This window comes from Nannobrachium achirus (assembly GCF_963921795.1).
Source record: "Nannobrachium achirus genome assembly, chromosome: 4".
NCBI lineage: Eukaryota > Metazoa > Chordata > Actinopteri > Myctophiformes > Myctophidae > Nannobrachium > Nannobrachium achirus.
In genome coordinates, this window is record NC_137813.1 from 8,658,669 (window position 1) to 8,685,737 (window position 27,069).

A 27,069-nucleotide genomic window follows, 5' to 3' on the forward strand; every position below is an offset into this window, starting at 1 on the left:
TCCTGGCGGTGTGTATCTATTCTGCATCTAGCTTGAGGCAAGAGTGAAATTTCAGGCAAATCTTTGTTTCTGGCTGGGGGGTCCCTGGAACAGAATATTATATGGCTAAATACATATCATTTTGGGGGTCCTTGACATGACAAAGTTTGAGAATCACTGAATCAACATATCCTGCCAGAAAACTGTTGGGATTCAGAAAACATTTGTAGAACTTTTTCACGTCAAGGAAAGGACCCGAAAAATTATATCATGTATTTTGCCGCGGACCCCCATCTCAAAACATTTTGTTCCGGGGACCCCCATGCCAGAAGCAAAGATTTACATTCGGTGAACACTTTTAAGTTAACTCAATTGAGTTCAAAGTGTTCACCGAATGAGGGTCTTGCCTCATGCTAGATGCAGAATAGATACACGCCTTCACCAGCAGTCTTATGGTGAAGTTGAGCGGGCCAACAGCGCCATCTTCTGGAACATTAAAGCAGCAACACCCATGTCAAGCCAGCAGCTAACCAGCAGCCAGCAGCACGCGCCTCTGTAGTTGTTATGACGACCAGGTCGTAAATCCGCCATGTTTTCCTCTACACTCTTGGAGCAGTGTGCAGTGTAAAACGCTGCTGAGGGCTTCGCGGCGTCGTTGCGACACAGACGGAGAACTTTAAACGACATGAATGTAGAAAATAATCATACGGCAGAACGGCAGAACAACGGCAGCAGCGTCCTGATCAGCAGCATCCACACCTCGCTGCCAGATGAAGGTCCACACATCACACATAAACACTCTGCACAATGCTTTAAACTGCGCTTTATGTGCGAGTTTTGGCGAAAACATTGGGGCCTATAACAACCCTAACGTCCAGGCTCCATCATGTGTGTGTTGGCTAGCCTTTTAGCCACTGCTGGCTAATGGTTGTTGTTATGATTGATTGATTGATTGATTGATTGATTGATTGATTGAAGACTTTATTAGAAGTTTGCATAGGAAAAGGTACAGTTTCATGACGGTACAGTTCACTGGTACAAGGTCAACTAAAAGGAGGTCCTAGAAAAGACTAAGCTTATTTCCACAGGAAACCATTTAAGTATCTCGTATAACATTGAATGACAGACGAAGCAATTAACTAGCTGGAACTATAAAGGACTACATATAGGCTTCATTAAAGGAGCTATAGTCAACTTTTTGATTGTAGGGCCGACACTTTGTTTACATCCTAGTCTATAGACTAGAATGTAAACAAAGTGTCGGTCTGACAATGGCCAAAATGATTATTTTATCATTATTTTACGCTTTTTGTGGTCATTTTTGAATAGAAACACATATATGAAGCTTATTTTTTTATAAAATATTTTCGAAACATTATTTTTATTTTAGTATATTTTAGACTATAGCTCCTTTAAACGTCACTCATAAGACTAGTTTTGTAGTCCTTTATGTAGTTGCTTCTCGACGTCTGAGCTTGTTTAGATTCTGTTCTTGTAGGTTCTAAAACATGTTCAAGTCTGTCATTCAATGTTATATGAGATTCTTCAATGGTGTCCTATGGAAATTAGCTTAGTCTTTTCTAGGATCTCCTTTTAGTAGACCTTGTACCAGTGAACTGTACCGTCATGAAACTGTACCTTTTCCTATGCAAACTTCTAATAAAGTCTTCAATCAGACAATCAATCAATCAATCAATCAAAGAAGGAGGGAGTGGGACCCCTTCTTATGGACCCCAATATTTGATATGTATTTTTGGTGTCCACGGACCCTCTTCTGAAAATATGTAGTGTCACACCCTGGGGGGCGACCCCCATAAGATAACATATGTGTCTATTAAGTTATTCTATTATTTATTCAAATATATGGCAGATCTTCAAGCTCACAAACGCTTTACGTCATGCTAAAACCGATTTTGTAATTTATAAATTAACACATTTTCCTGGGGACCCCTTCCAAGCCAAGGACCCCAACGGTGGGTCTTGATGAACTGAATACATGGGACCACAATGGAAACAATTATTGAGTCCTTGTGTACCAGTGGTCCGGGGACCACCAGTGGGCAGTGGCCCTTAGGGGTTCCAGCCTGGTCCCCAGCTAAATGATAGAGTTGTTAATAGACCCTTTATAGATCTTTAACTCTTGAGAGTGTAAACTCAGGTCCATTTGGTTTCATTATATTTTTAAGCATCTGAATTATTAATTTACAAGAAGTCTACACAATAAGGGAATATGGAAGAATTGTTATTGACCTGCTATCTCCTCCTGTTAATCCTCCTTTGAGGACGTGTATGAAGTGCTACTTATTAATGTTGTGATTTAATGAACACTGTTGCATGTGTACAGATGAGAACGTGTATTATTTAGGTTTTAGAGGTTTAATAATGTTTTTTCTAGATTGATATTCCTATGCATTTGTTATATTGTTGTTAATGTACTGACATTATATTATCTTGCTTATTATAGTGACGTGTATTACCTGCTTATTGTAAATCGCTTTGGATTAAAAGCGTCTGCTAAATGCCTAAACTGTAAACTGTAAGTGCTAATCATTAATGTTGTGATTTAATGAACATGGCTGCATGTGTACAGATGAGGATGTGCATACATGCTAATCATTAATGTTGTGATTTAATGAACACGGTTGCATGTGTACAGATGAGGACGTGTATTATTTAGGTTTTAGAGGTTTAATAATGTTTTTTCTAGATTGATATTCCTATGCATTTGTTATATTGTTGTTAATGTACTGACATTATATTATCTTGCTTATTATAGTGACGTGTATTACCTGCTTATTGTAAATCGCTTTGGATTAAAAGCGTCTGCTAAATGCCTAAACTGTAAACTGTAAGTGCTAATCATTAATGTTGTGATTTAATGAACATGGCTGCATGTGTACAGATGAGGATGTGCATACATGCTAATCATTAATGTTGTGATTTAATGAACACTGTTGCATGTGTACAGATGAGGACTTGCATAAGTGCGGCCGCTGCCAGACGGAGTTCTCCACCCTGGACAGCTTCATCCAGCACAAGCTGCAGCAGCACGGCTGCGGCGCCAGCAGACCAGCTAACAGAGCACCACCCGCCCGCGGCAAGGTGCCCGCAGCGGGGGGGCCGGGGGCGCCGCCACCACCGCTGCAGGGGGTCACCAAATCAGAAGAAGATGCCACCGTCGTCAGCCAGGAGGACCATGGCGCCCAGGTGAACACATTATTTTACACACACACGCACGCACACACACACACACACACACACACACACACACTTGATTGATTGATTACTTTATTAGCAGTTTGCATTCGTATAGGAAAAGCACAGGACCGTACATTTCAGAGTCTACTAATAGGATTTAAACCCAAAAAAGCACTGTGGCTTGTTTACATTGGGGTTCTCCGTACTCATTTCATTGAGACATTAAATGACAAATATACACAGCACTATGATGAAAAAAAACACAACACACACACACACACACACACACACACACACACACACACAGGCGCAGACAACATCAGCATTGAGTTTGTGAGAAAGATCCAATCAAGAGAGAGTAAGATCATTTGTCAGCGTACATATTGTATAGGGTTCCATTTCCAAATTTGTCAGCTCATTCATTTGTTTCATGTCTTCCAATTTCACTTGTTTAAATCATTCTGTCTTCTGATTGGGATCAGATTGCTACTGGGCTGTGGGTCAAGCCCGGTGGTGGTATACAGTATTACAACAGTGTGTCAGTTCTCAACTGTAAATGTTTGCACCTTTTTTTTTAACAGGCATCTGCTGCCAGTGGAGACCCTGCCTCCGTGAAGAAAGAGCAGTCAGTGCTGCCGGACGAGTCAAAGAAAGCTGTCAATAACGGTGGGTTCCAGTGAATGAAAACCTAAAGTTGTGAGTGAGACTGTTGTTCTAAGTGCGTCATGGAGTTTATTCCTTAGTTTGGGGGCATCCCTGTGTTAGCTGATCTGAGTGAACGGGTTGGGATGTAGGGTTTGGAGGGGGCTTTGGAGGTGCCATACCTTTGGCTGCTTTTAAGCCAGCATCAGTGTTTTGTATTCAGTGCGGGCTGCAACCGGGAGCCAGTGTCTGTCTGAGTGAGTGTCTGTCTGTCACAGCGTTTCTCCTCAGTTGTCCGGCCTGTTACAGATGTTGTCCAAAAATCATGCAGATGGGTACACAGTATCTCTATAGCCATTAAACGAAACGGGTATTTCTTACATTGATGCTCCTACATATTATAATGCAAGCACCAGTTAAAGTTACTTTCCATCCCTCATATACTGTGTGCACAGTGCACATCCCATAACCCACGCACTGCACATCATTTCGGAGCTCATATCTTTGAACGGGTAAGGGCTAGTCATCATGATAATATCGTAAATCTTTGGTCACAATAATCGTGATATGAAATGTTCATGTCGTCCCATCCCTGTCCCTCAGATAAGCTGGCTGAGGGCGTGCTGGGCGTGCTGGGCCGGGGGTGCAGGAAGAGGGCGGCGGCGGCGAGGGTGGCCCCGCCCCCACCCCAGGAGGAGGAGGAGGAAGAGGCGGCGGCGTCCGACGAGCCCGCGGAGACGCCCGGCGACGCCAAGAAGGACCGGCCCTACGAGATCAAAGATGGCCGCTACATGTGCCATTTATGCAAAAAGACTTTCAAAACCGTGAGTGTTTCATCCATGATGGGTGTTTTTGTGGGTCCACAAAGTGGGGGTCCAGGGAGAGACCCTTCAGGTGTTCCTTGAGAGTTATGGGGGGGTAGGGGTCCTTGAAAATAATGTTTGAGAACCACTGTTTTTTGGTAAAGCTCTAAAAGAAAAAAAGTCTTTATGTATGGTAAGATGCTTGAGCTGGTTTTAATGCATTTACACATAACTATTCCAAATGTTTTGCAGCAAACTGAAAGCAAACTCGGCCTGCCCAAAGGTGTTATTTCCCTGCCAGGGGCAGGTGGGCAACCCTCGGTGTCGACGCCTGCTTACGGGTCCATTAGGTTCTATTTGTACTCTCTCAGAGTTATGGTGATCCATGACATTTAAAGCTTTGAGAACCACTGGTATTGTAATTATACAGCAGACATGAAGTCCACACACCAGCTGTGACAGTGTGATCAAACCTCTTCCTGAAACGGTTCCAAATGTGATGTAACCAATCCGTTTCTGTTCTGTTCTTCTAGTCCAGTGGTTCTCAACCTTTTCAGGTTGCGACCCCCAAAATAATCATATTTTAACTGGGGACCCCCCCACCCTGACGAGCACTAAGAGTTGAAGCATTACATTTTGTTTGGTTGTGAAAATAGCAGATCTACATGCTCACAACGCCTTGTGAGTATGTAGATTGGCTATTTTCACAATTTCTGCCTCTAATATTTGACAATTTGTCCAATGTTTAATTTGTCATTTTAGAGGTATTAAAAAGTCCTTAAATTGTGACTTTAGAAATGTGCAGATAGCCTCTATACACTTAAACTTAATGTTGGTTTGTTTACTGTTGAGTGAGAAAACAATGCTGCACATTAAGTTAATCATCTGGGGACCCACCAAAATCATTTGGGGATCCTTTTTTGTATTCTTCCAGACTAACATCCTGAGTCCCCACAGTGAGCATAAGGTTGTGTTGTGTTCCAGACTAACATCCTGAGGACTCACATGCACACCCACAGTGAGCAGAAGAAGTACTCCTGTGAGCTGTGTGGAACCTCCTTCCGTACCAAAGGCTCTCTGATTCGCCACAGCCGGCGTCACACAGGTACAGGCCACGCCCCTCAGGGGGGTAGTTCCATGCCCAGGACCCCCTCAGGACAGGTAGTTCCATGCCCAGGACCCCCTCAGGGCAGGTAGTTCCATGCCCAGGACCCCCTCAGGACAGGTAGTTCCATGCCCAGGACCCCCTCAGGGCAGGTAGTTCCATGCCCAGGACCCCCAAATTGATGATGGATTTGGGCCATCTGCCAGGGAACCCCCAGAAGAGAGGATTTGTTTCAAACACTCTCAAGATTTTCCACGCATGTTTAAAGGAGTAGTTCACCCCCAAAATGACGTTAATTTTTTTCTATTGATTACTCACGCCATGGAGACTTGAGTTCAATAATATGTTTTGTTTTTTGTCGCATTCCAAAGACAATAATTTGATTACAATACATTTACCCCTGTTGATTCCGGATGGGGATGCAAATGCAATGCCGCGCACTCCCATTTCAAAGTATGTTGTTCCAGAACAGAGATTAGAGAAAGTTTGCTTTGAAAAATAATATATATCCAAAGATTTGCCGTGCTGTGAGCTTGTATATCTGGTATTTTTCAATAGTTATACAAGCTCTACAAGCTCAACGCCTTGCGACGCGAGGCGTTGTGAGCTTGTAGATCGACTATTTTCGGCAAAGAGGTTTGGTGTAGTGGGAAAAAAGAGCAGACTAAGTACAGAGTGAAAGGTCAACTTAATTACCGGTAAGTATTGACAGTTCAAGTGGTTAAATATCTGAAAACACAAATTGACATGAATTCAAAATACACTGACGATTGCGCTGTCAAACAATGCAACTACCATGGAATCTCTGAAAAGGTTGTGGGGGTCCCTGCTTCATCTCTCTCTCTCAACTAAGGGGTCCTTGGGCTGAAAACGTTGAAGACCCCTGAGTTAAAGCATAAAATAACTCCAGGTCATAATGGGCTAGTGACCATGTGTGCTGCTGTGTCCCCTCCAGATGAGCGTCCGTACCGCTGCACGCTGTGGTCTTAATGGTCTGGTAACCATGTGTGCTGCTGTCTCCCCTCCAGATGAGCGTCCGTACCGCTGCACGCTGTGCGGCCTCTCCTTCAGGGAGTCAGGAGCTCTGACCAGACACCTGAAGTCCATCACTCCCTGCACAGAGAAGATCCGCTTCAACCAGTACAAGGAGATCCTGGTCAGCAGGGACGGGCTGCAGAAAGGTCAGCTACATTCACCCCGTCCTCTCTTATAACCCATTTAGGCCTATGATTATTGAATGCTTTAACCAGTGAAAAATAGCAGATATACAAGCTCACAGCGCAGCACCGAGTGCCGCGCTGCGAGCTTGTAGATCTGCTATTTTTTGAAAAAAGTCGTGAAAATGTGTGCAAATCTTTGACGGTATATGCATTTTCAAAGCGAAAGTTTTGTAACTCAAATTTTGCTTCTGAGGGGTCCCCGGAACTAAATATTTTGAAATGGGGGTCTGTGGCCAAATAAATATCATTTTGGGGGTCCTTGACATGAAAAGGTTTGAGCACCACTGACATAGTAGTCTCTCAAGAACAGACTAACTGAGCTCCAGTTAAGTGAAAAGGACCTTTTCTTTGACGATGGCTGGCCAGATTGCTGACATAGAAACACGGGTTTTCAAAAAACCTTAGAAGGATCCAAAAGACACTTATAGAATCGGGTCAAAATTCTAATTTTCACGATTCTTCAAAAATAGCAGATCTACAAGCTCGCAGCGCGGCACCGAGTGCCGCGCTGTGAGCTTATATATCTGCTATTTTTCAATAGTTAAATCATAAAATAACGATACACAACATGTGTACCCGTCCTGAATGGGTTATTTTAGGGAGGATGAACTCCATCCTCCAGGGTTCCCACGGTCATGAAATTCGTGGAAATATTTTGAAATTAGAAAAATATTTTTCCAGTACTGGAAAAGTTTTGGAATTTATCAAGGGTCCTGGAAGGTCCTGGGAAAAATAGCTATGCATTGTCTTTGGTTATTGATTTTGTTAATACCTCTGAAATGACAAATTAAACATTGGCCAAATTGTCAAATATTAGAGGCAGAAATTGTGAAAGTAGCCGGCGTTGTGAGCATGTAGATCTGCTATTTTCACAATAAAACCGTGTTATACAAAATTCCTCTACTCTTAGTGCTCGTCAGGGTGGGGTGGGGTCCCCAGTAAAAACATGATTATTTTGGGGGTCACGGCCTGAAAAGGTTGAGAACCACTGGCATATACACTACCTGTCTTTGGGCATTGCACATAAGAGTAGTGACCTGTTATTGAGCTGAATTATTGTTATATAGTCCTGGAAATCGGGTTAAATATTCTGGAAAGGTTTTGGAAAAGTTTTGGAAATTAATTGGTAAAAAATGTGTGGGAACCCTGTAGGGAGGATGAACTCTTCATCCTCCCTGGTTTTTGGGGAAACATAAACGGGCTCATAACGTGTCGCATCACCAACATGTGAGCTTTTAGATCTATTTTGCCCAATTGTCTTTCGGACCAAGTGCAGTAAATAAGGCTTAAACCTTTGCCACTAAGATACAGTATACAGTCTCGGCACCCACTTTGAGAAACTCTTTTGTGGACGAGATTTCGTCCACTAAAACCGACGAAAAATGACTGACAAAAACAAGATAAAAACTAAGCTATGATGACTACAACAAAGACTAAATATGCTGTCAATTTCTTCAACGGATAAAAACTAGACTGAAATCCTAGTGAGGAACTAGTGGAGAAGAGAGCCAGTAGAACTAAAAGCCATTTTATATTTGGTTACGCTCGGGTGTTGGGCCGTGAAAATTGCAGATCTACAAGCTACAAGCTTGCAAATATGCATTTTTGTCGACAAAATAAACTGTAGATTTAGTCTACGAAAATATTATATTTAGTCAGCTAAAACTAGACTAAAAGTAAAACATTTCAGGTGAATAAAACTAAACCGAATTTTATTCTGTATAAGGACTATGACTAAAATGCTGGTGTTTCGGGCCATAACGCGAATAATCTCCTGTTGAAAATGTGTCGGTGGACGTAGGGCTGTCACAATTATTACATAATCGTCTAATCGCGATTATTTGACATAATCGCGATTATTTTTCATAATCGTCATAATCGTGAATGTTGAAAATGTTTCATATACATATTTTTTTTTAAGTAAAAAATTGTGGAAATAGCAGATCTACAAGCTCACAACGCGTCGCGACGCGTTGTGAGCTTGTAGATCGGCTATTCCACTATCAATGTTATTTTTTTAAGTAGAAAGTTGTCAAATATGTCCATAATGTCTTTGGGTATTTAGGTTACGTGTCATATCTGCCATGTGCAACTTCAAAGCCTAAAAGCCAAACGGAAATGTAATTATCAACGACAAAAACACAATTAAATCGTTAATCGCAATTATTTGAGTGACAATTAACAATTAATCGTCATGTAAAATGTCATATCGTGACAGCCCTAGGTGGACGGACACAGCCCCTGAGTTGCTGTTGTTGACGAGGCCGTTTGGTTTGTCCATGCAGGAATGGACACTGCAGCAGCAGCAGCTGTTGTAGCTCCTCTGACGGAGCACCAGGAGGCGCTGGTGGAGCACCACCAGCACCAGCACCATCAGGTGGAGGTGGAGGTGGCGCAGGCGGAGGGCCACCAGCTCATCAGTGTGGTGGAGGCTGGGGGTCAGGAGGTCATCCACCGGGTCCACTTCACCATGGAGGTGGACGGAACCCTGCAGGAGCAGCAGGTGAGGACAGCCTCAACCCCACATCCTTTTTTCATCCCATTAAGCCTAGAATTATTGACTGCTTTAACCAGTGAAAAATAGCAGATATACAAGCTCACAGCGCGGCACCGAGTGCCGTGCTGCGAGCTTGTAGGTCTGCTATTTTTGAAAAAGTCTTTTAACACATATGGTGCCAACCCCGAGTTTCCCGTTTTTTTTTTTTTTTTTTTCAAAACTTTTTTTTCTTAAAATTTTTTTGGACCTCCAGAAATGTATTAGGCATGATCGCGATCGCGAAATTGCATGTTTAACCCCCATACCAACTTATTCTTTCAAACATGGCAGCCATGTTTGTTTACATCTGAAGAAAACATAATGGCTGATAAATCATGAATGCCTGAACGGATTTCCAAGCGGATTTTTTTGTTTGAAAGCTGTGAACAGCATCTACACACGTGGTGCATCATCTAGGCATGGGCGTGCACTTTTTACACAATTGCACAATTACATGGAAGTCTATGGTAACCATGGCAACGCGAGACATTGAAGAGAAAAAATCATTGCAACATAAGTGTTAATATATGTATTTTTAAAGCGAACGTTTGTAACTCAAATTTTGCTTCTGGGTGGTCCCTGGAACTAGATATTTTGAGATGCGGGTCCGTGGCCAAATAAATATCATTTTGGGGGTCCTTCACATGAAAAAGTTTGAGAACCACTGACATAGCAGTCTCTTTGAAGAACAGGCTAACTGAGCCCCAGTTAAGTGAAAAGGACCTTTTCTTTGACGATGGCTGGCCAGATTGCTGACCTAGAAACATAGGTTTTTTCCAAAAATCTTAGAAGGATACAAAAGACACTTATAGAATTGGGTCAAAATTCTAATTTTCACGATTTTTCAAAAATAGCAGATCTACAAGCTGAGTGCCTTGCTGCGAGCTTGTAGATCTGCTATTTTTTTTTTATTTAAAGCATAAAATATTGCGTCATAATGTGCTTTAGTTTTTTACAACAGGGGTTCATATTTTAGATTGTAATTAAAGGAGCTATAGTCAACTTTTTCATTGTAGGGCCGGCACTTTGTTTACATCCTAGTCTATAGACTAGAATGTAAACAAAGTGTCGGTCTGACAATGGCCAAAATGATTATTTTATCATTATTTTACGCTTTTTGTGGTCATTTTTGAATAGAAACATATATGAAGCTTATTTTTTTATAAAATATTTTCGAAACATAATTTTTATTTTAGCATCCGTTTTTCAAGAAAAAGTTGACTATAGCTCCTTTAAAGAATATACAAGATGAGTGTTAAAATTATTTCATTTACTTCTTTCTATTGTGTTAGAGATTCTTATTTCAGTAATGTACAAGTGGCTAAATATGTCATTTTACACAGAATAAGCCCATTCCCAAGATACAACACAACCTTTCATGGTTGGATGTGACTTATGGCGGCTAGAAGTGTTACTGTAAATAGCAATAAAGAAACTGCTGGCTTATTGTGTCTAAAAAGACATAGTTAGCCACTTGTACGCATGCCCCCATGCGTACGCATGCCCCACATTTTAGCACGGTAAACGCGATGAAACAATAGAACGAAGCAAATGAAAACATTTTAACACTCACTTTTTCGCAATTTTTTTTTTACAATCTAAAATATGAACACTTGTTGTAAAAAAAACAAAGTTGTCCTTTAATGGTCACTATTTGTCATGCTAAACACCATTTTTTCTATTTAGGTTTAATCCTTTCTGAGGCGTTGAATTCAATGCACTTTTTTTATTGCCATGAGGTGGCAGGTGGGCTCCGGAAGTGCAGTGGCTGTTTGGGACAAGGATCTGTGCATAGATGCAGTCTTGGGGTTTCAGAAGGTGGCGCACCCGCTACGTTTCCTATTCCGGCTCGTTTTGCTATATTGCTTTGTTTGATTGGCTCTGCAGCAGAACTGAATGACACACACACACGTGTTTCCCGTTCAAATTAAGCCAATCAAATGAAGCTATAGGAAAATGAACAGGGAATGGGTAATGGGTCTACACAAGTAGAGAATGTAGAATAATTGTTATTTTGATAAAGGTTTGCCTGTTACAGTATCTCTCCTATGGTACCATCGTCAATGCAGCGTAGACTTGTGGGAAAAAGTCCTATCTGAGAATGTCTTGGGTCTGAGAGGTTATGTCATCACATGGTGGTCCGTGGCTCAAATGCTGAATGAACTAGAACTGCACTCTGTCGAGGTGCCAACTTGCACCTAGTGCGCCAGCAGGGCGCTCCATGAGGGGCGCTCACCACTGGCATCACCACTGGCGATGCCAGTGACGTCACCACTGGCATCACCAGAAATGCTGGCCCCTGATTAGGGATGGAGATCGTTAATTTTTATTGATAATGAGCACCTTAACGATCCTGCTTATTGAGCCGGGCTTTTATCAAGCCTGCTATTGAGCATTTTCTAATATTTTGTGAGACGACAAATTCTGAACAGAACTGGTATCTTTTGGGGCGCCTGCTGGCCTGGTAGTTGGGTCAAAAGGGGCAGTTCCGTGACCGTCGAGAGCGAAGGTCCGTTTCTCAATGGATTTGTCATCTAGGAGGGTTATTAAACAAATTTGGCCGGGGTGTATTTTTCAAAATGGTTGGGAAAATGTTTGACAGCTAGGGTAATTTTCAGTCTCATTCACCTACACTATAAAGGAAAAAATGCCTACCCAAAAATCTGCTTTAAGTGGGATGTGAGGGGTCAAACTAGGGGTTTTTAATTATTCTTAATCCATTGCAAGCATTTGTTTTGCATGAAAAACATTCCTTGGGCTAAAAAACGGACCCTAAAAGACTGAAAATTGATGACTCATCACTAAACCATAGTGTTGTTGGCCGTTTTTTAGCCCAAGGAATGTTTTTCATGCAAAACAAATGCTTGCAATGGATTAAGAATAATTAAAAACCCCTAGTTTGACCCCTCACATCTTTTTCTCATTTTAAAGAATACACCCCGGCCAAATTTGTTTAATAACCCTCCTAGATGACAAATCCATTGAGAAACGGACCTTCGCTCTCCACGGTCACGGAACTGCCCCTTTTGACCCAACTATGGTGGTCAAGGCACGTGCCACGTGCTGGGCTGTGATGCCTGCTGGCGTCGCCGGTTCGATTCCCGATCCGGACGACCTTTGCCACATGTCATTCCCTGTCTCTCTCCCTGTTCCTGTCGGTCTGCTGTCCTATCAAATAAAGGCATAAAAAGCAAAAAATAAAAAATCTTAAAAAAAAGAAGAAAAAAAAGAAAAGAACTGGTATCTTTTTTTATTGGCCAGTTGATGCGACTGAGTTTGTGGCTGACCACCATCTATGAAGATATTGACAAAAGTAACACATATCATTAAATATCATTAAAACAATCATTCATTATAGTGTGCAATACGTGTTAAATGGCTTTATATTATGGATAGTACTGTAATAATCTATTGACCGCCTCTTGTCTTGATTGTTTAAACATGACATCATGGGCTGCTATGCTCGATAACAAGCTTGATAAGCCCAAAGCTTAACGCAGCTGACGGCTAGTCATTGATTTCTTTTTTTTTTTTTTTTTTTTTTTTCATTTTCATTTTTTCATTTCATTTGAAAGCTGGGAATCATAGCTACAAAATGATATATTGGTTGTGGAGATTGACCCAACAGTTTTGAAGATATGGCTTATAGAATGATGCCATGCTGAAATACTACCTTTGAGATATTCAAGTTCTAAATTTGGGAGGACCAACAGAATTATGTCCCGATCTCTCACATTAATTAAAAAAAGTCTTATTTACATGCAGAGTTAAGCTCTGGCGTTTAAGTGAAACACGTAGCCTGATATTTATGACATGCTTTTGTGGCTTTATCACATTTTAGAAAAAAAAAAAAAAAAGTAATTTCAGCCCTGGTCTAAAGTAGTGGCTTCCGAAATGACTGCCCCAGTGTCATGCTCAGTCACTTATTGATAGCGGGTACTCAATAAATCTGTTATCGGGTTATCAAGCTACCCTTATTTAGCGCTCCATCCCTACCCTTGATTGGGCTTACCTACATACGCAGCTGAACGCAGTACTTGCGCGCTCTGCTGGTGCAAGTACTAATAATGTAAAAGTGTTGAAAACGGCTGGTCTAACCTGCAGTTCCTCCCTGTGGCCACCAGGTGATGGTAGAGCAGTCTCAGGCGGAGGCCCTGGCTGCGGCGGCGGCGGCGGGCGACAGCGTGATCTGTCAGGCCATCATCAACTCTGGCATCGCCCTGAAGACCCAGCAGGAGGAGGAGCCCACAGCGCCCCTAGTGGTGGAGGTGGTGCAGGAGGAGGAGAGCAGCCAGGCGGCTGAGGAGATCCGCAAGGTGGTGTTCGGGGGTCCCGACGGCGAGGGGCGCCTGACGGAGATCCAGGTGACGGAGGAGTGCGTGGAGATGGAGGCAGAGGTGAGAGAGAGAAACGTCTTATCCATGGCTTTGTCAGCGTGTTGTTGTCTCGTATGTTGAACTGCTTTGATGAAGAACGTGATTGTGTGCATCTAAGTGTTGCTGATTATTTTTTGGATATAATGCATTGCATTTGGACACTTGACCCCTAGCAGCTCCCTGGGTGCTGTATTAAAAGTGCCCACTGCTCCTAATAGTTAGGATGGGTAAATGTATTAATATCAAGGTGAAAGAGAAGCAGAAAAACAGCCAAAAGACACCGCACATACTACCACACCTACTAGGTTGGGTGTGCCAAACGTACGGTTACTAGTGGTAACGTTTTGAGCCGAGAAGGCTCTTCCTCAGACCAAACCGGAAAGGTCTGTGGAAGTTGGCTCGAAACGTTGCCACTCGTAAACGTACATTTGGGAGCAGTAAATAGTGCATTTATATAGCACCTTTTATCCAAGGCGCTTTACAACAATGATACACGACTGATGATTACATTCAGCACACATTCATACACCGATGGCGGAGGAAACCATGCAAGGCATCGGGATCGAACTGGGAACCTTCCGCTTCCCAAGTGGCCGCTCTTCCTGAGCCACTGCAGCCCCCAATTGATGTGCGGACTCTTTGTTCATTCTTATCTAAATGTGTTAACAACACCCACTGCTTCTAACTTTGGTGAGGTAAAGGCAGAGGGTGAATTCTTCACATGTGCTAATGTACAGTGATAAACAATTCACCACCAACTAAAGAGCTCTCATTATTATAATAGTTTTGCTGTCCATGTTGTGTCTCAGTAGTGTCCTCTCTCTGTCCCCAGGAGGAACAGGATCTCATGTCCATGTTGTGTCTCAGTAGCGTCCTCTCTCTGTCCCCATTAGGACACAGGATCTCATGTCCATGTTGTGTCTCAGTAGTGTCTTCCCTCTGTCCCCATTAGGACACAGGATCTCATGTCCATGTTGTGTCTCAGTAGCGTCCTCTCTCTGTCCCCATTAGGACACAGGATCTCATGTCCATGTTGTGTCTCAGTAGCGTCCTCTCTCTGTCCCCATTAGGACACAGGATCTCATGTCCATGTTGTGTCTCAGTAGTGTCTTCCCTCTGTCCCCATTAGGACACAGGATCTGATGTCCATATTGTGTCTCAGTACGTCTTCTCTCTGTCCCCATTAGGACACAGGATCTCATGTCCATGTTGTGTCTCAGTAGTGTCTTCCCTCTGTCCCCAGGAGGACACAGGATCTCATGTTCATGTTGTGTCTCAGTAGTGTCTTCCCTCTGTCCCCAGGAGGACACAGGATCAGATGGACAGGAGGAGCAGCCTGCGTCTCCAAAGCTCCATAAATGTCCTCACTGCAACCGCTCCTTCAAGGCCCTCAACTACCTGCGCTTCCACGTCAAAGGACACCTGGGTGAGCTCATATCTGTTATAATAATATACAGTATGTACCAGAGGACACCTGGGTGAGCTTATGTATCTGTTATTATAATAATATACAGTATGTACCAGAGGACACCTGGGTGAGCTTATATATCTGTTATAATAATATACAGTATGTACCAGAGGACACCTGGGTGAGCTTATGTATCTGTTATTATAATAATATACAGTATGTACCAGAGGACACCTGGGTGAGCTCATATACTGTATCTGTTATTATAATAATATACAGTATAGACCAAAGGACACCTGGGTGAGCTCATATACTGTATCTGTTATTATAATAATAAGAGGACACCTGGGTGAGCTCATATCTCTGTTATTATAATAATATACGGGAGAGTGTTTTCTGCTGGTGTTTCAGTCCGATTGTATCAAAGGGTGCGTTCGGAAATGCGCACCGGGTGTGTGCTCAGTGTAGTGAGTGCCTAAACTCAACCCTAATCCTAACCCTAACCTCAGTAAAACTATGCCTAAACCTAACCCTAACCCTAACCTTAACCTCAGTAAAACTATGCCTAAAACTAACCCTAACCCCTAACCCTAACCACACCCGGTGCGCATTTCCGAACGCACCCTTTGATACACTCGGACTGAAACACCAGCAGAAAACACTCTCCCAATAATGTACTGTATGTTCCAGAGGACACCTGGGTGAGCTCATATCTCTGTTATTATAATATACTAGAAGCTGGGCCGCCCTTCGGGCGGCCCAGCGTCTAGTCGGCGACCTGGCCAACTCGGAACAATGTAAATAGGGAATGAATGCCCCGCCCTTCAATGCAAACCCCATTATACCTGTTTTCATAGGACCCGTTTTGACCATTTGTCTGCCTGTGTCCATTTATGCCCATATATGGAGATATCTGTATCTGTCTGTCTGTCGGTGTCCATTTTATGTCCATATATGGAGATCACTGCAGTTATAGTTCTGGGTCCATTTTATGCCCATATATGCCCATATATGGAGATATCTGTCTATCTGCGTCCATTTTATGCCCATATATGGAGATCTCTGTATCTGTCTGTCTGTGTCCCTTTTATGCCCGTATATGGAGATCTTTGTGATTCTGCATCCATTGTATGCCCATATATGCCATATATGGAGATATCTGTTTATCTGCGTCCATTTTATGCCCATATATGAGATTTCTGTCGCTTTTTCAAACAGATGGTCAAAACGGGTCCTATGACAACAGGTATAATGGGGTTTGCATTAAAGGGGGAACCGGCACTGTGTCTGCAACACAGTCGGTGGCACAGACAGATACAGAGATCTCCATAATGGGAATAAAGGGACACAGACAAACAGATGGAGGAGGAGACAAACTTAATGCAAACCCCATTATACCTGTTGTCATAGGACCCGTTTTGACCATCTGTTTGCCTGTGTCCATTTATGCCCATATATGGAGATATCTGTATCTGTCTGTCTGCGTCCACTTTATGCCCATATATGGAGATCTTTGACCATCTGTTTGCCTGTGTCCATTTATGCCCATATATGGAGATATCTGTATTTGTCTGTCTGCATCCATTTTATGCCCATATATGGAGATCTATGCAGACACAGTGCCAGTTCCGGAAAATCCTGATGTCAGACATCAGAATCCGAACCTTTCGTGCTGGTTCCAGAAAATCGTGTATCGGGTCGGGTCGAGGCCGAGCACTGCACTACCTGCTGCGGTGGGGAACGCACGTGCCGAATTTGAAATAGGGAATGAATGCCCCACCCTTTAATGCAAACCCCATGAATGCCCCACCCTTTAATGCAAACCCCAATATACCTGTCATAGGACCCGTTTTGACCATCTGTTTGTCTTTGTCCACTTATGCCCATATATGAAGATCTCTGCACACACAGTACCGGTTGCAGAAAACTCTGATGTCAGACTTTATGCCCATATCTGGAGAACGCACGTGCCGGTGGGAAGAAGGGTTCTCGAGATACGCGGATTACATACATACATACACATTCACAGAGATTTTGTGTTGACTCATGTGGCGTACGTGATGTCAGAGCCTTTTATGAAGTGATGTCACAATGACTCAACCCCATGAATGCCCCACCCTTTAATGCAAACCCCAATATACCTGTATATGGAGATATCTGTTTATCTGCGTCCATTTTATGCCCATATATGAGATTTCTGTCGCTTTTTCAAACAATCGTGGGTCGGGTCGGGTTGAGGCCGAGCACTGCACTACCTGCTGCGGTGGGGAACGCACGTGCCGAATTTGAAATAGGGAATGAATGCCCCACCCTTTAATGCAAACCCCATGAATGCCCCACCCTTTAATGCAAACCCCAATATACCTGTTGTCATAGGACCCGTTTTGACCATCTGTTTGTCTTTGTCCACTTATGCCCATATATGAAGATCTCTGCACACACAGTACCGGTTGCGGAAAACTCTGATGTCAGACTTTATGCCCATATCTGGAGAACGCGCGTGCCGGTGGGAAGAAGGGTTCTCGAGATACGCGGATTACATACATACATACACATTCACAGAGATTTTGTGTTGACTCATGTGGCGTCACTTATGCCCATATATGAAGATCTCTGCACACACAGTACCGGTTGCGGAAAACTCTGATGTCAGACTTTATGCCCATATCTGGAGAACGCGCGTGCCGGTGGGAAGAAGGGTTCTCGAGATGCCATATATGGAGATATCTGTTTATCTGCGTCCATTTTATGCCCATATATGAGATTTCTGTCGCTTTTTCAAACAATCGTGGGTCGGGTCGGGTTGAGGCCGAGCACTGCACTACCTGCTGCGGTGGGGAACGCACGTGCCGAATTTGAAATAGGGAATGAATGCCCCACCCTTTAATGCAAACCCCATGAATGCCCCACCCTTTAATGCAAACCCCAATATACCTGTTGTCATAGGACCCGTTTTGACCATCTGTTTGTCTTTGTCCACTTATGCCCATATATGAAGATCTCTGCACACACAGTACCGGTTGCGGAAAACTCTGATGTCAGACTTTATGCCCATATCTGGAGAACGCGCGTGCCGGTGGGAAGAAGGGTTCTCGAGATACGCGGATTACATACATACATACACATTCACAGAGATTTTGTGTTGACTCATGTGGCGTACGTGATGTCAGAGCCTTTTATGAAGTGATGTCACAATGACTCAGCGCTTGCGCCGATTTCCTCCGGAACAGCCTGATGTCAACAATCAGCTCCGCATAAGGAGATTCCGAACGTTTCGCGCCGGTTTCGGAAAACCGCGAGTCGGGTCGGGTCGAGGCCTGGCACTGCACTCCGCGCGGCTGCGGGGAACGCGCGTGCCGAATCTGAAGCCGGTGGGACGAACGGTTCTCGAGATACGCGGATTACAAACACACACGCAGAGACTTCTCGCATTTATAGATAGATAGTACTGTATAAACCAGAGCTCATATCTCTGGATGATGATGATGATGATGATGATGATTTGATCCATTGTCTGAAAAGTGGCAGAACAATCTACAATCCCTAGAGCTCGGCTCCACCATTGGCTCGAGCCCGGTTGAACACCTGTCCGCAGGCAAAGATTGAATTAATAATAGTTTCCAGGAAAACAAGATGTGCTTATTTAACCCATTTAGATGGGTTACATCTACAGTATATAGCTTTCAACCCAGGACAGCATCTGTGTCATTTTAGATATTGCTATCTTTTTTGAATGATGACTGATGAAGGTCCGAGTGACGATATGTTGTGTCTTATGTGAACAATAATCTTCCTCTAAGTAAAGACGGTGAGCGGGACTTCACCCTTTTTTCTGCTATTCAGGTTTGTTGCGCAGACGCACCTGTCCATCTCCGTAGGTGTGCAAAAATACTTTTTGAATGAAAACAACCTAGGTTAGGTTTAGAAGGCGTTTTTTAGAGTCGTCCTCAGGTCTTGATGGCAGTCAAGCAAACGTTGAAATGACATGCGGATGTAAATGGCGACGAGCGACGTCCAAAGACATCCAGTCGCAGAAAGATTGAATCTAGGGGTGGGCGATTTGGTGATAAATATATCGTTGAGACCATACAATATCTCCACGATATTCCTTTTCAGAGATATCATATATATTGTGATACAATGAGGGAGCCTTGTAAAAGAAATCCTGTTGGATTGTTACTACGGAGATTCATTGCAGAATTAATTTAAACCTGCATTTTGGTCTAAATCAGTAGTTCTCAAACTTTAAAATATCAAGGTGTCCCCTTAACTCTGACAGTATACGGGTCCATTTGGTTTCATTTGTATACTGTCAGAGTTACATACTTGTAAGGATCAATTTAGACCTCCCAAAAGGACCCCACTTTCAGGACCACTGGTCTAAATGGTCTGTTACTCCTTTTTCTTTTGGTTTCTGTTACCTTGTAGGTGGTTGTACTGATAAGTAACTTGAAAAGTAAGTAACCATAAAAACACGAAAAAGAATCGTGATAAGATTGTGTATCGGCTTGGGAAAATATTGTGATATTGTATTTTTTCATATCGCCCAGCCCTAATTGAATCCTCTCATCATCGTGTTGTGGCATTTCCTCTCCCCAGGCTACAAGCCCTTCAAGTGCAGCCTGTGCGAGAAGGAGTTTGTGACGGGCTACCTGCTGAAGAAGCACATGGAGATCCACGTCAGCGAGAGGAGGTACAAGTGTGGCGAGTGCGGCAAGCTCTACAAGACCATCGGCCACGTGAGGGAGCACATGAGAGCACACTCTGACGAGAGACCATACCACTGTGCCCACTGCAACAAGGCCTACAAGACCAAGGTGAGAGAAACACTACCACTGTGCACACTGCAACAAGGCCTACAAGACCAAGGTGAGAGACCCTACCCTACCAATGGCAGACACCCGCCCCTCCCCCTGTGCTCAGTCTGGACAGCATTCTCTCATCTTGGAGTTCATCTTTTCCACCTCAAGGGCCTGCAAATTAATATGTATTTGCACTGTCCCCCATCTGGAAATGTTTTGTTCCAGGCATGCAATTAGCCAGTAGCTATGCCCCTCCCCTAAAAGCTTTTGTCCAATGCTAGCTTAGCAACCGGCAGCTTGCCAAGGCTGTTGCCAAGGCAAACCTTGGCAAGCAGGAAGTTATTCTAAGCTAGCATTGGACAAAAGCTCTTTGGGAGGGGCATAGCTACTGGCTAATTGCGATCTGATTTTGATGGTATTCACTCATTTTGCTGCCGAACCCCCTCAGGGACCCCTACCCAGATCCCAATTTGAGAACCACTGATCTTAGGTGTCATGGTTTTACTGTTTTTTTTTATATCGTCTGCATAGTACTGTGTTCTGTCTGTCTGTCATTCAATGTTATGTGTTAAAAAAAAAAGTATCTCAATTGAAACGAGGCATAGGCTTTTTTGGGTGTATCCTTTTAGTTTACCTTTTCCTTCTAATACAGTAGTTTTCAATCAATCAGTCAATAATATTGCTAACAGTCTGTGGTTCCTCTGCCTCCTCTTCCCTGCAGAACGCCCTGCAGGTGCACCAGCGGACCCACGGCCAGGAGAAACCCTACGTGTGTCAGTTCTGTTCGCGAGGCTTCAGGGAGAAGGGCTCTCTGGTGCGCCACATCCGCCACCACACCGGAGAGAAACCCTTCAAGTGTCCAAAGTGCGAGCGCGGCTTCGCTGAGCACGGCACCCTCAACCGACATCTACGTGCCAAAGGTCAGACTTCTGCACATTTCAAAAATAGATGGCTTTTAACATTTTATTTAACTTCACCTTTAGCTAGCCAGCCATTACAGAGGTTTTTGCCTCAAATATCTTTTTTCATCCACGGCACACATGAATTCCAACACTCTACTAATTTACAGCACCTTACATTCTTGTCATATCACGGCAAGATATGGTACATGTTCTCCCCTAAGATACATTATGTCAAGGAAAACTTGAGAGAATATCCGTTTCCATTAGGACAGATTGAAAATGACCTTTATGCTTTTAACCACTTGAACAACCCCATCCTCCCTATTCTGGGGGGGGGGACATTCACCAAAAATCCACAATCTTACTTAAAGGGGCACTCCACCACTTTTCAACCTATGATTTTGATTGATTGATTTTTCTTTATATGTTCATATAATTGGTACTCACTCAAAAATAGCTTTTCTTTTTTTTTTTTCTCTCAGAGGAGGGCTGTGGGCAGGTCAGAAACCCATCGTCTTGTGACATCATCGATTGCCAATCCAGCTTATAGAAACTGCAGGCTTTCTATTCCTGAAAAGTTGCAATTTTAAAGTGGAAGCCATTGTTCTTAATTAATTAAAATCTAAATATTTTTTTCAAAAATATTGATAACATTTTTTTTTTTGGAAAATGATGATGTCACAAGACGATAGATTCTGAACTTCCCACAGCTCTCCTAGGAGACTTGGACTGAGTAGAAAAAAATGGTGATATTTTATCATGAACATTAGTGAGGACCTATTATATGAAGACAGGTTGAAAAGTGGTGAACTACTCCTTTAAGCTTGTACATCGTCTATTTTTGGCGAAGATATTTGGCGTAGATTGAAAAAGAAACGAACCAAGTACAGTGCAACTCAGGTCTATTTTACTCGGTATAGACTCTAGAGCAGGGGTGCCCAAAAGGTAGATTGTGATCTACCAGTAGATCACAAAGGCTGTGCAGGTAGATCACATTACATGCCCCTAAAAATATATAATTAAAATATAAAGAAAAAATATAAACAAGTTCACAAAACCCCTCTTTTTGGAATTAAGGTGACTTGATAGATTTAAATCAAGAAGGGCCTGTCAACTCCCTTCATGGTTTCTAAAGTCGGCAAACCCCCAATACAATGTTTTGTTTTCAAGAGTCAGTAGTATAACAAAGAACCTGAAAACCTACCACATCCATGCAGAACGGAATGAAGATGTTTACCTCCACTATTTCCATTTCCAAGTGAGTTTGTCTTTTTTGGGCTGGGTAGATCATGTTGAACTGGTCGTTTTAAAAGTAGCTCTCAAGTCAAAAAAGTGTGGGCACCCCTGCTCTAGAGGTAATATTGATGAATTCCAAATGTTATAAAACTATCCTGTGTTCACCCCTGGACTGTAATAATAATAATAATAATAAAACTTTATTTGTATAGCACCTTTCATGACATGAAATGCAGCTCAAAGCGCTTTACAGAGCAGAAAATGAAGCGCTTAACAGAGAAAAAGTAAAATAAAAATAAAAAATACAGAATAAAAAGAAATAATTAAAATGATTACAATTAAGCAGAGAAATAACAATTTCAGAACAGTGCGGACGTCAATTAGCAGCACAGGGATTTAAACATTTAGCTAAAAGCAAGAGTAAAGAAATAGGTCTTGAGCTGTGCTTTAAAGCTATCCACAGAGGCCCTGTCTTAGGTGTAGTGGGAGTTTATTCCAAGCTGCCGGTCCGTAGAAGCAGAAAGCTGCTTCACCATATTTTTTATATGTCATTGTTGGCGTCTCAAGTAGGTCTGCACTAGAGGACCTGAGTGGGCGGGTTGGAACATATCTATGCAGGCAGTCATAGAGGTACGAACGTCATAGAGGTACGACGTCACAGCTCCACTTTGAGAAAGCCTGCAGCAGCAGATGATGATGACCCTGTTAGTTTCCTCTAGCATCGCTACAGAGAACTGCTGTCCTAAAACCAGTGGCGTCAGTTCAGCAAAAGCTATCGTATGGCAAAGATGGGAGTCCTCGTGGAAAAGAGGCATTACATTTTGTATAACACGGTTCTATTGTGAAAATAGCAGATCTACATGCTCACAACGCCTCGCGCTGCGAGGCGTTGTGAGCATGTAGATCGGCTATTTTCACAATGTCTGAAAAAAACAAGTTTTGACAGTTTTTTACTCAGTTTTCTACGGTTTCTTGGGCTGGATATGGCAGCCTGGAACGGTTGTTCAAGTGCAGCTATGTTAGTAAATGTGCTACAATTAACAATAATGCATTGCACCTGTGCAGCTGACCTGCGGAACCTGGGAATATACCATTCTGTCAAGATGGGGAGAATATAATTATAATACCTGGTTAAAGTGACCATCTTGTTAAATTCTGCATTTGTAGTTTATATTTTACTGTAATTTAACAACATAATAACCAGTGCAGATAGACAAAGAGACATTCATGGATTTATATTTAAAAGTAACTTTTATTTTCCTCCCTGGACCCTGGGTATGGCAGCTGCATACCCCCCTGCCATACCCAATTGACGACGCCCCTGCCTAAAACCTTGATGTGCTCACAAGCATAGTAATACAAACCTGTGTGTGTGTGTGTGTGTGCGTGTGTGTGCGTGTGCGTGTGTGTGTGTGTGTGTGCGTGTGTGTGTGTCAGGGGGCTGCCATAAGGACGACGGTGTGGAGCAGCCAGAGGAGGAGGAGGTGGAGGAGGAGGTGACGGAGGAGACGGAGGAGACGGAGGAGCAGGCCTCGGTGGACAGCCTGGCCACGGCCACCATCATCTCTGAGGACCCCCACGCCGTCCTGGTGGAGTTCTCCTCTGTGGTGGCCGACACACAAGAGTACATCATAGGGGTGAGTTAGTAGATCTATAGACCCTCTGTGGTGGCCGACACACAGGAGTACATCATAGGGGTTAGTAGATATATAGACTAGGGTTGCAACGGTATGAGATTTTTAACCCAGAAAATATTGTCTGTGTCAACACCCTGCGTTTTCTTGTTTGGCTAATCGTTGTTTTTCCGCCTACTGCGCGCTGACATTATAAAGCCTCAACTAGTCTCCTGGAACGTGCCCTGCGAGTGGGGACGAGACATTGTGCAGTCTGATGGGCTGTGCCTTGCCCCGTGGATGATCCTTTGATTCTGGATCTGTTCTCGACACTCCCACACAAGGAACAGCTCCCGGCCTCCCGCGATTGAGAACCGAATCCCATCGTTCATTTAAAAGAGCTGTTCAAAAGAGCGGAATCGTTGGCGAACGTCACATCTCCACTGCACAGAGCAGCGGATGCGTTTTCTTTTTATTTAACGGTGTTATCGGTGTGCAAGTAAAGTACTCGGTGCTGTGCTCGTTCACCGGTAACACCGGTAACACCGAGTACCGTTGCAACCCTAATATAGACCCTCTGACACCCAGGAGCACATCATAGGTTTTAATAATGTTTGGTGTAAAATGCTGCCAGGTGTCTTGTTCTCATTGTGTCTCCTGTCTCCTCCAGACTACAACCCAGGACGCTGTGGAGGGAGGAGAGGTTACACTCATCCAAGACACACACAATCACGTCAGTGCTGCTGCACACACATGCACGCACACACACATGCACGCACACACGCACGCACACACACACACGTGCACGCACACACACACACACGCGCGCACATGCACACAAGCGAGCGGGAGCATGAACGAGCCCAAGCATGAAATAAGAACAAATAAATCCACGTTGAGACAGTTTGGGCGGAGAGCTTTTGGTCTCAAGTCTTATTAGCGCTGCATTGTTTCTCAAATCCCCATGAGATGTTTTTAGACGTATGATGTGTCTGATCGCTATGCAAATATTATGCAACACCTGGTGGTTCCGGTCGCATAAGGGACTTCGTTCCATGAGTGATGATTTTGTGCAGTGCTGGAAGTTTGTACTCCACTTTATGATTAAAACCATGCCAGAGTAAGGTTGACCTTTTTATTCATCTGGTGAGGCCCCAGGCCACGGGTTCAGAATCACTGACCATAGTCAGCTGCTCATTAAAACCGTGCCAGAGTAAGGTTGACCTTTTTATTCATCTGGTGAGGTAAATTCAGTCCCGCCCCCAGGGCCACGGGTTCAGAATCACTGACCAGAGTCAACAGCTCATTAAAGTGTGTCGTGGACCGTGGTCAGCCTCGTAGCACTGTAGCACTGTAATGGTGCATTCAAACCTGAAGAGATATATACAAATATGATTATTTCGGGGGTCACGAAAAGGTTGAGAACCACTGGCATACACTGGGCATTGCGCATAGGACTCGTTATTGAGCTGAATTATTGTTACAGTATATAGTCTTGGGAATTGGGTTAAATATTCTGGAAAAGTTTTGGAAATTAATTGGTAAAAATGTGTGCGAACCCTGGATATAGGACGGTTGGGCTGTGAAAGTGTTAACTCATACCCTGCCAAAAAATCGACTTCTATAATACTTTTTAACTATGGCCTTCCCTGCCAATCGACTTTTATCGACTTAAAAAAATATGTACTAGGCATGATGGCGATCGCGAAATTGCATGTTTAACCCATACCAACCCCATCTTTCAAACATGGCAGCCATGTGTGTTTACATTTGAAGAAAACATAAGGGCTGCTATCTCCTGAATGCCTGAACGGATTTCCAAGCGGATTTTTTTGTTTGAAAGCTGTGAAAAGCGTGTACATGCATAGTGCATCATCTGTGCACAAATTCGTACACCAGCGTGCACACTTATTTTTTTAACCCTTTGGTGGCGAACCGGCAATATAAGAGGTCCCACTTTACATATGGCACCGAAGAAGTTAACATGCCCCAGAGGCTGCGGCAGGTGCGGCACTCCATGGGGGGGGGGGGGGGGGGAATCGTTATCATGTGTGTGGGACGTGGTAGGCATCCCCTGTGTTAACTGCAGCGGCGGTTTTGGTACCTAGCTTTTCATATATCTTCTGGTTCCCGGTGTGTCTCAGCTCCAGATGGGCGACCACATCATGAAGGTGGTGCAGCAGATGGTGAGCCAGGCGCGTGGCTGCGGCGCCGCGTCGCACCCCCAGATCATCGTGCGCAACATGTCCCTGGAAGAGGAGGGGGCGGGGGCCGCCTCCATCTCGGACTGTGGCGACACCATCACCATCGCTACGCCCGAGAGCCTGACGGAGCAGGTGGCCATGACGCTGGCCTCGGCCATCAGCGACGGCACGCTGCTGGCCACCGCCAGCGTGGGGACCCCCGGGGAAGGGGAAGGAGGAGGAGGAGGAGGACCCCTGGTGGAGAGCATGGAGGGAGGGGTGGTTACCGTGGTTACTGCCACGCAGGAGGAGGAGCCGGTGGAGGAGGAGGAGGTGCAGCAGCAGCAGGAGGAGGAGTATGTGATGACCTCGACTGAGGAGGTGGAGATTCAGACCGTGGTGGTATGAGAGAGAGAGAGGGAGAGAGAGAGAGGGAGGCTGGGAGGCTGGGCCGTATAGACCAGGGGTCTTCAACGTTTTCATAGCCGGAATTTAGATTCTGCGCTGGAGCTTGAGTCTGACATTGTCCCATTGACAAGAGATTTCAAAGGGGAGGGGATTTAAAATTTGAAATTCCCAATCACAAGAGATCTGGTGGAAGGGGTTGTGTTTGACTGTGTTTGGTCAAACAGGTCATTGTCTTTGATGTTTCATTGATTAGAGAGAATCACTAACGAGCTATTGACACTTGTATGGCTCAATCAATTACTGCAGTTCAGAACCCTTTTGAAGTTCAAAGGGAGCAATTAAGAGCTCTGGTGAGCCACCCCTCCCTCCACTGTTTCTGTTGATTTTCAGAAGTTAGACCCACCCCTCCTCCGTCTTGCATTGATTTCATTGGCTGGTAAGCCAAAATACCATAGAAAGAAGCGCGTCATATGCCAATTCCAGACCAAGAGAAGCAGTCCACTCAGAGAGTGGGCGGGTCTATTGGCTGGAGCCAGGCAAACGTTTTCAGGCCAAGGACCCCTTAGTTGTGAGAGAGATGAAGCAGGGACCCCCCACAACATGTTCATAGATTCCATATAGTTTCATTGTTTGACAGCAGTGTGTTTTGGTTTCATGT

The 27,069-nt window shown here is 43.9% G+C and overlaps 1 protein-coding gene across 1 annotated transcript; it reads left to right on the top strand.

Annotated features, from left to right (window-relative positions):
- Window positions 1-638: 638 nt before the first annotated feature.
- LOC308282621 (transcription factor E4F1-like) lies at window positions 639-26,411 on the top strand (the record flags this gene model as incomplete). The annotated part of the gene is made up of 14 exons (XM_080723006.1): window positions 639-755; window positions 2,948-3,186; window positions 3,759-3,843; window positions 4,423-4,643; window positions 5,607-5,727; window positions 6,756-6,908; window positions 9,233-9,450; window positions 13,608-13,880; window positions 15,162-15,285; window positions 19,867-20,084; window positions 20,791-20,989; window positions 23,645-23,844; window positions 24,491-24,553; window positions 25,965-26,411. The coding sequence occupies exons 1-14, from the start codon at window positions 665-667 to the stop codon at window positions 26,409-26,411; spliced, it is 2,652 nt and encodes an 883-aa protein (XP_080579132.1). The 5' UTR covers window positions 639-664.
- Between the last annotated feature and the right edge of the window lie 658 nt (window positions 26,412-27,069).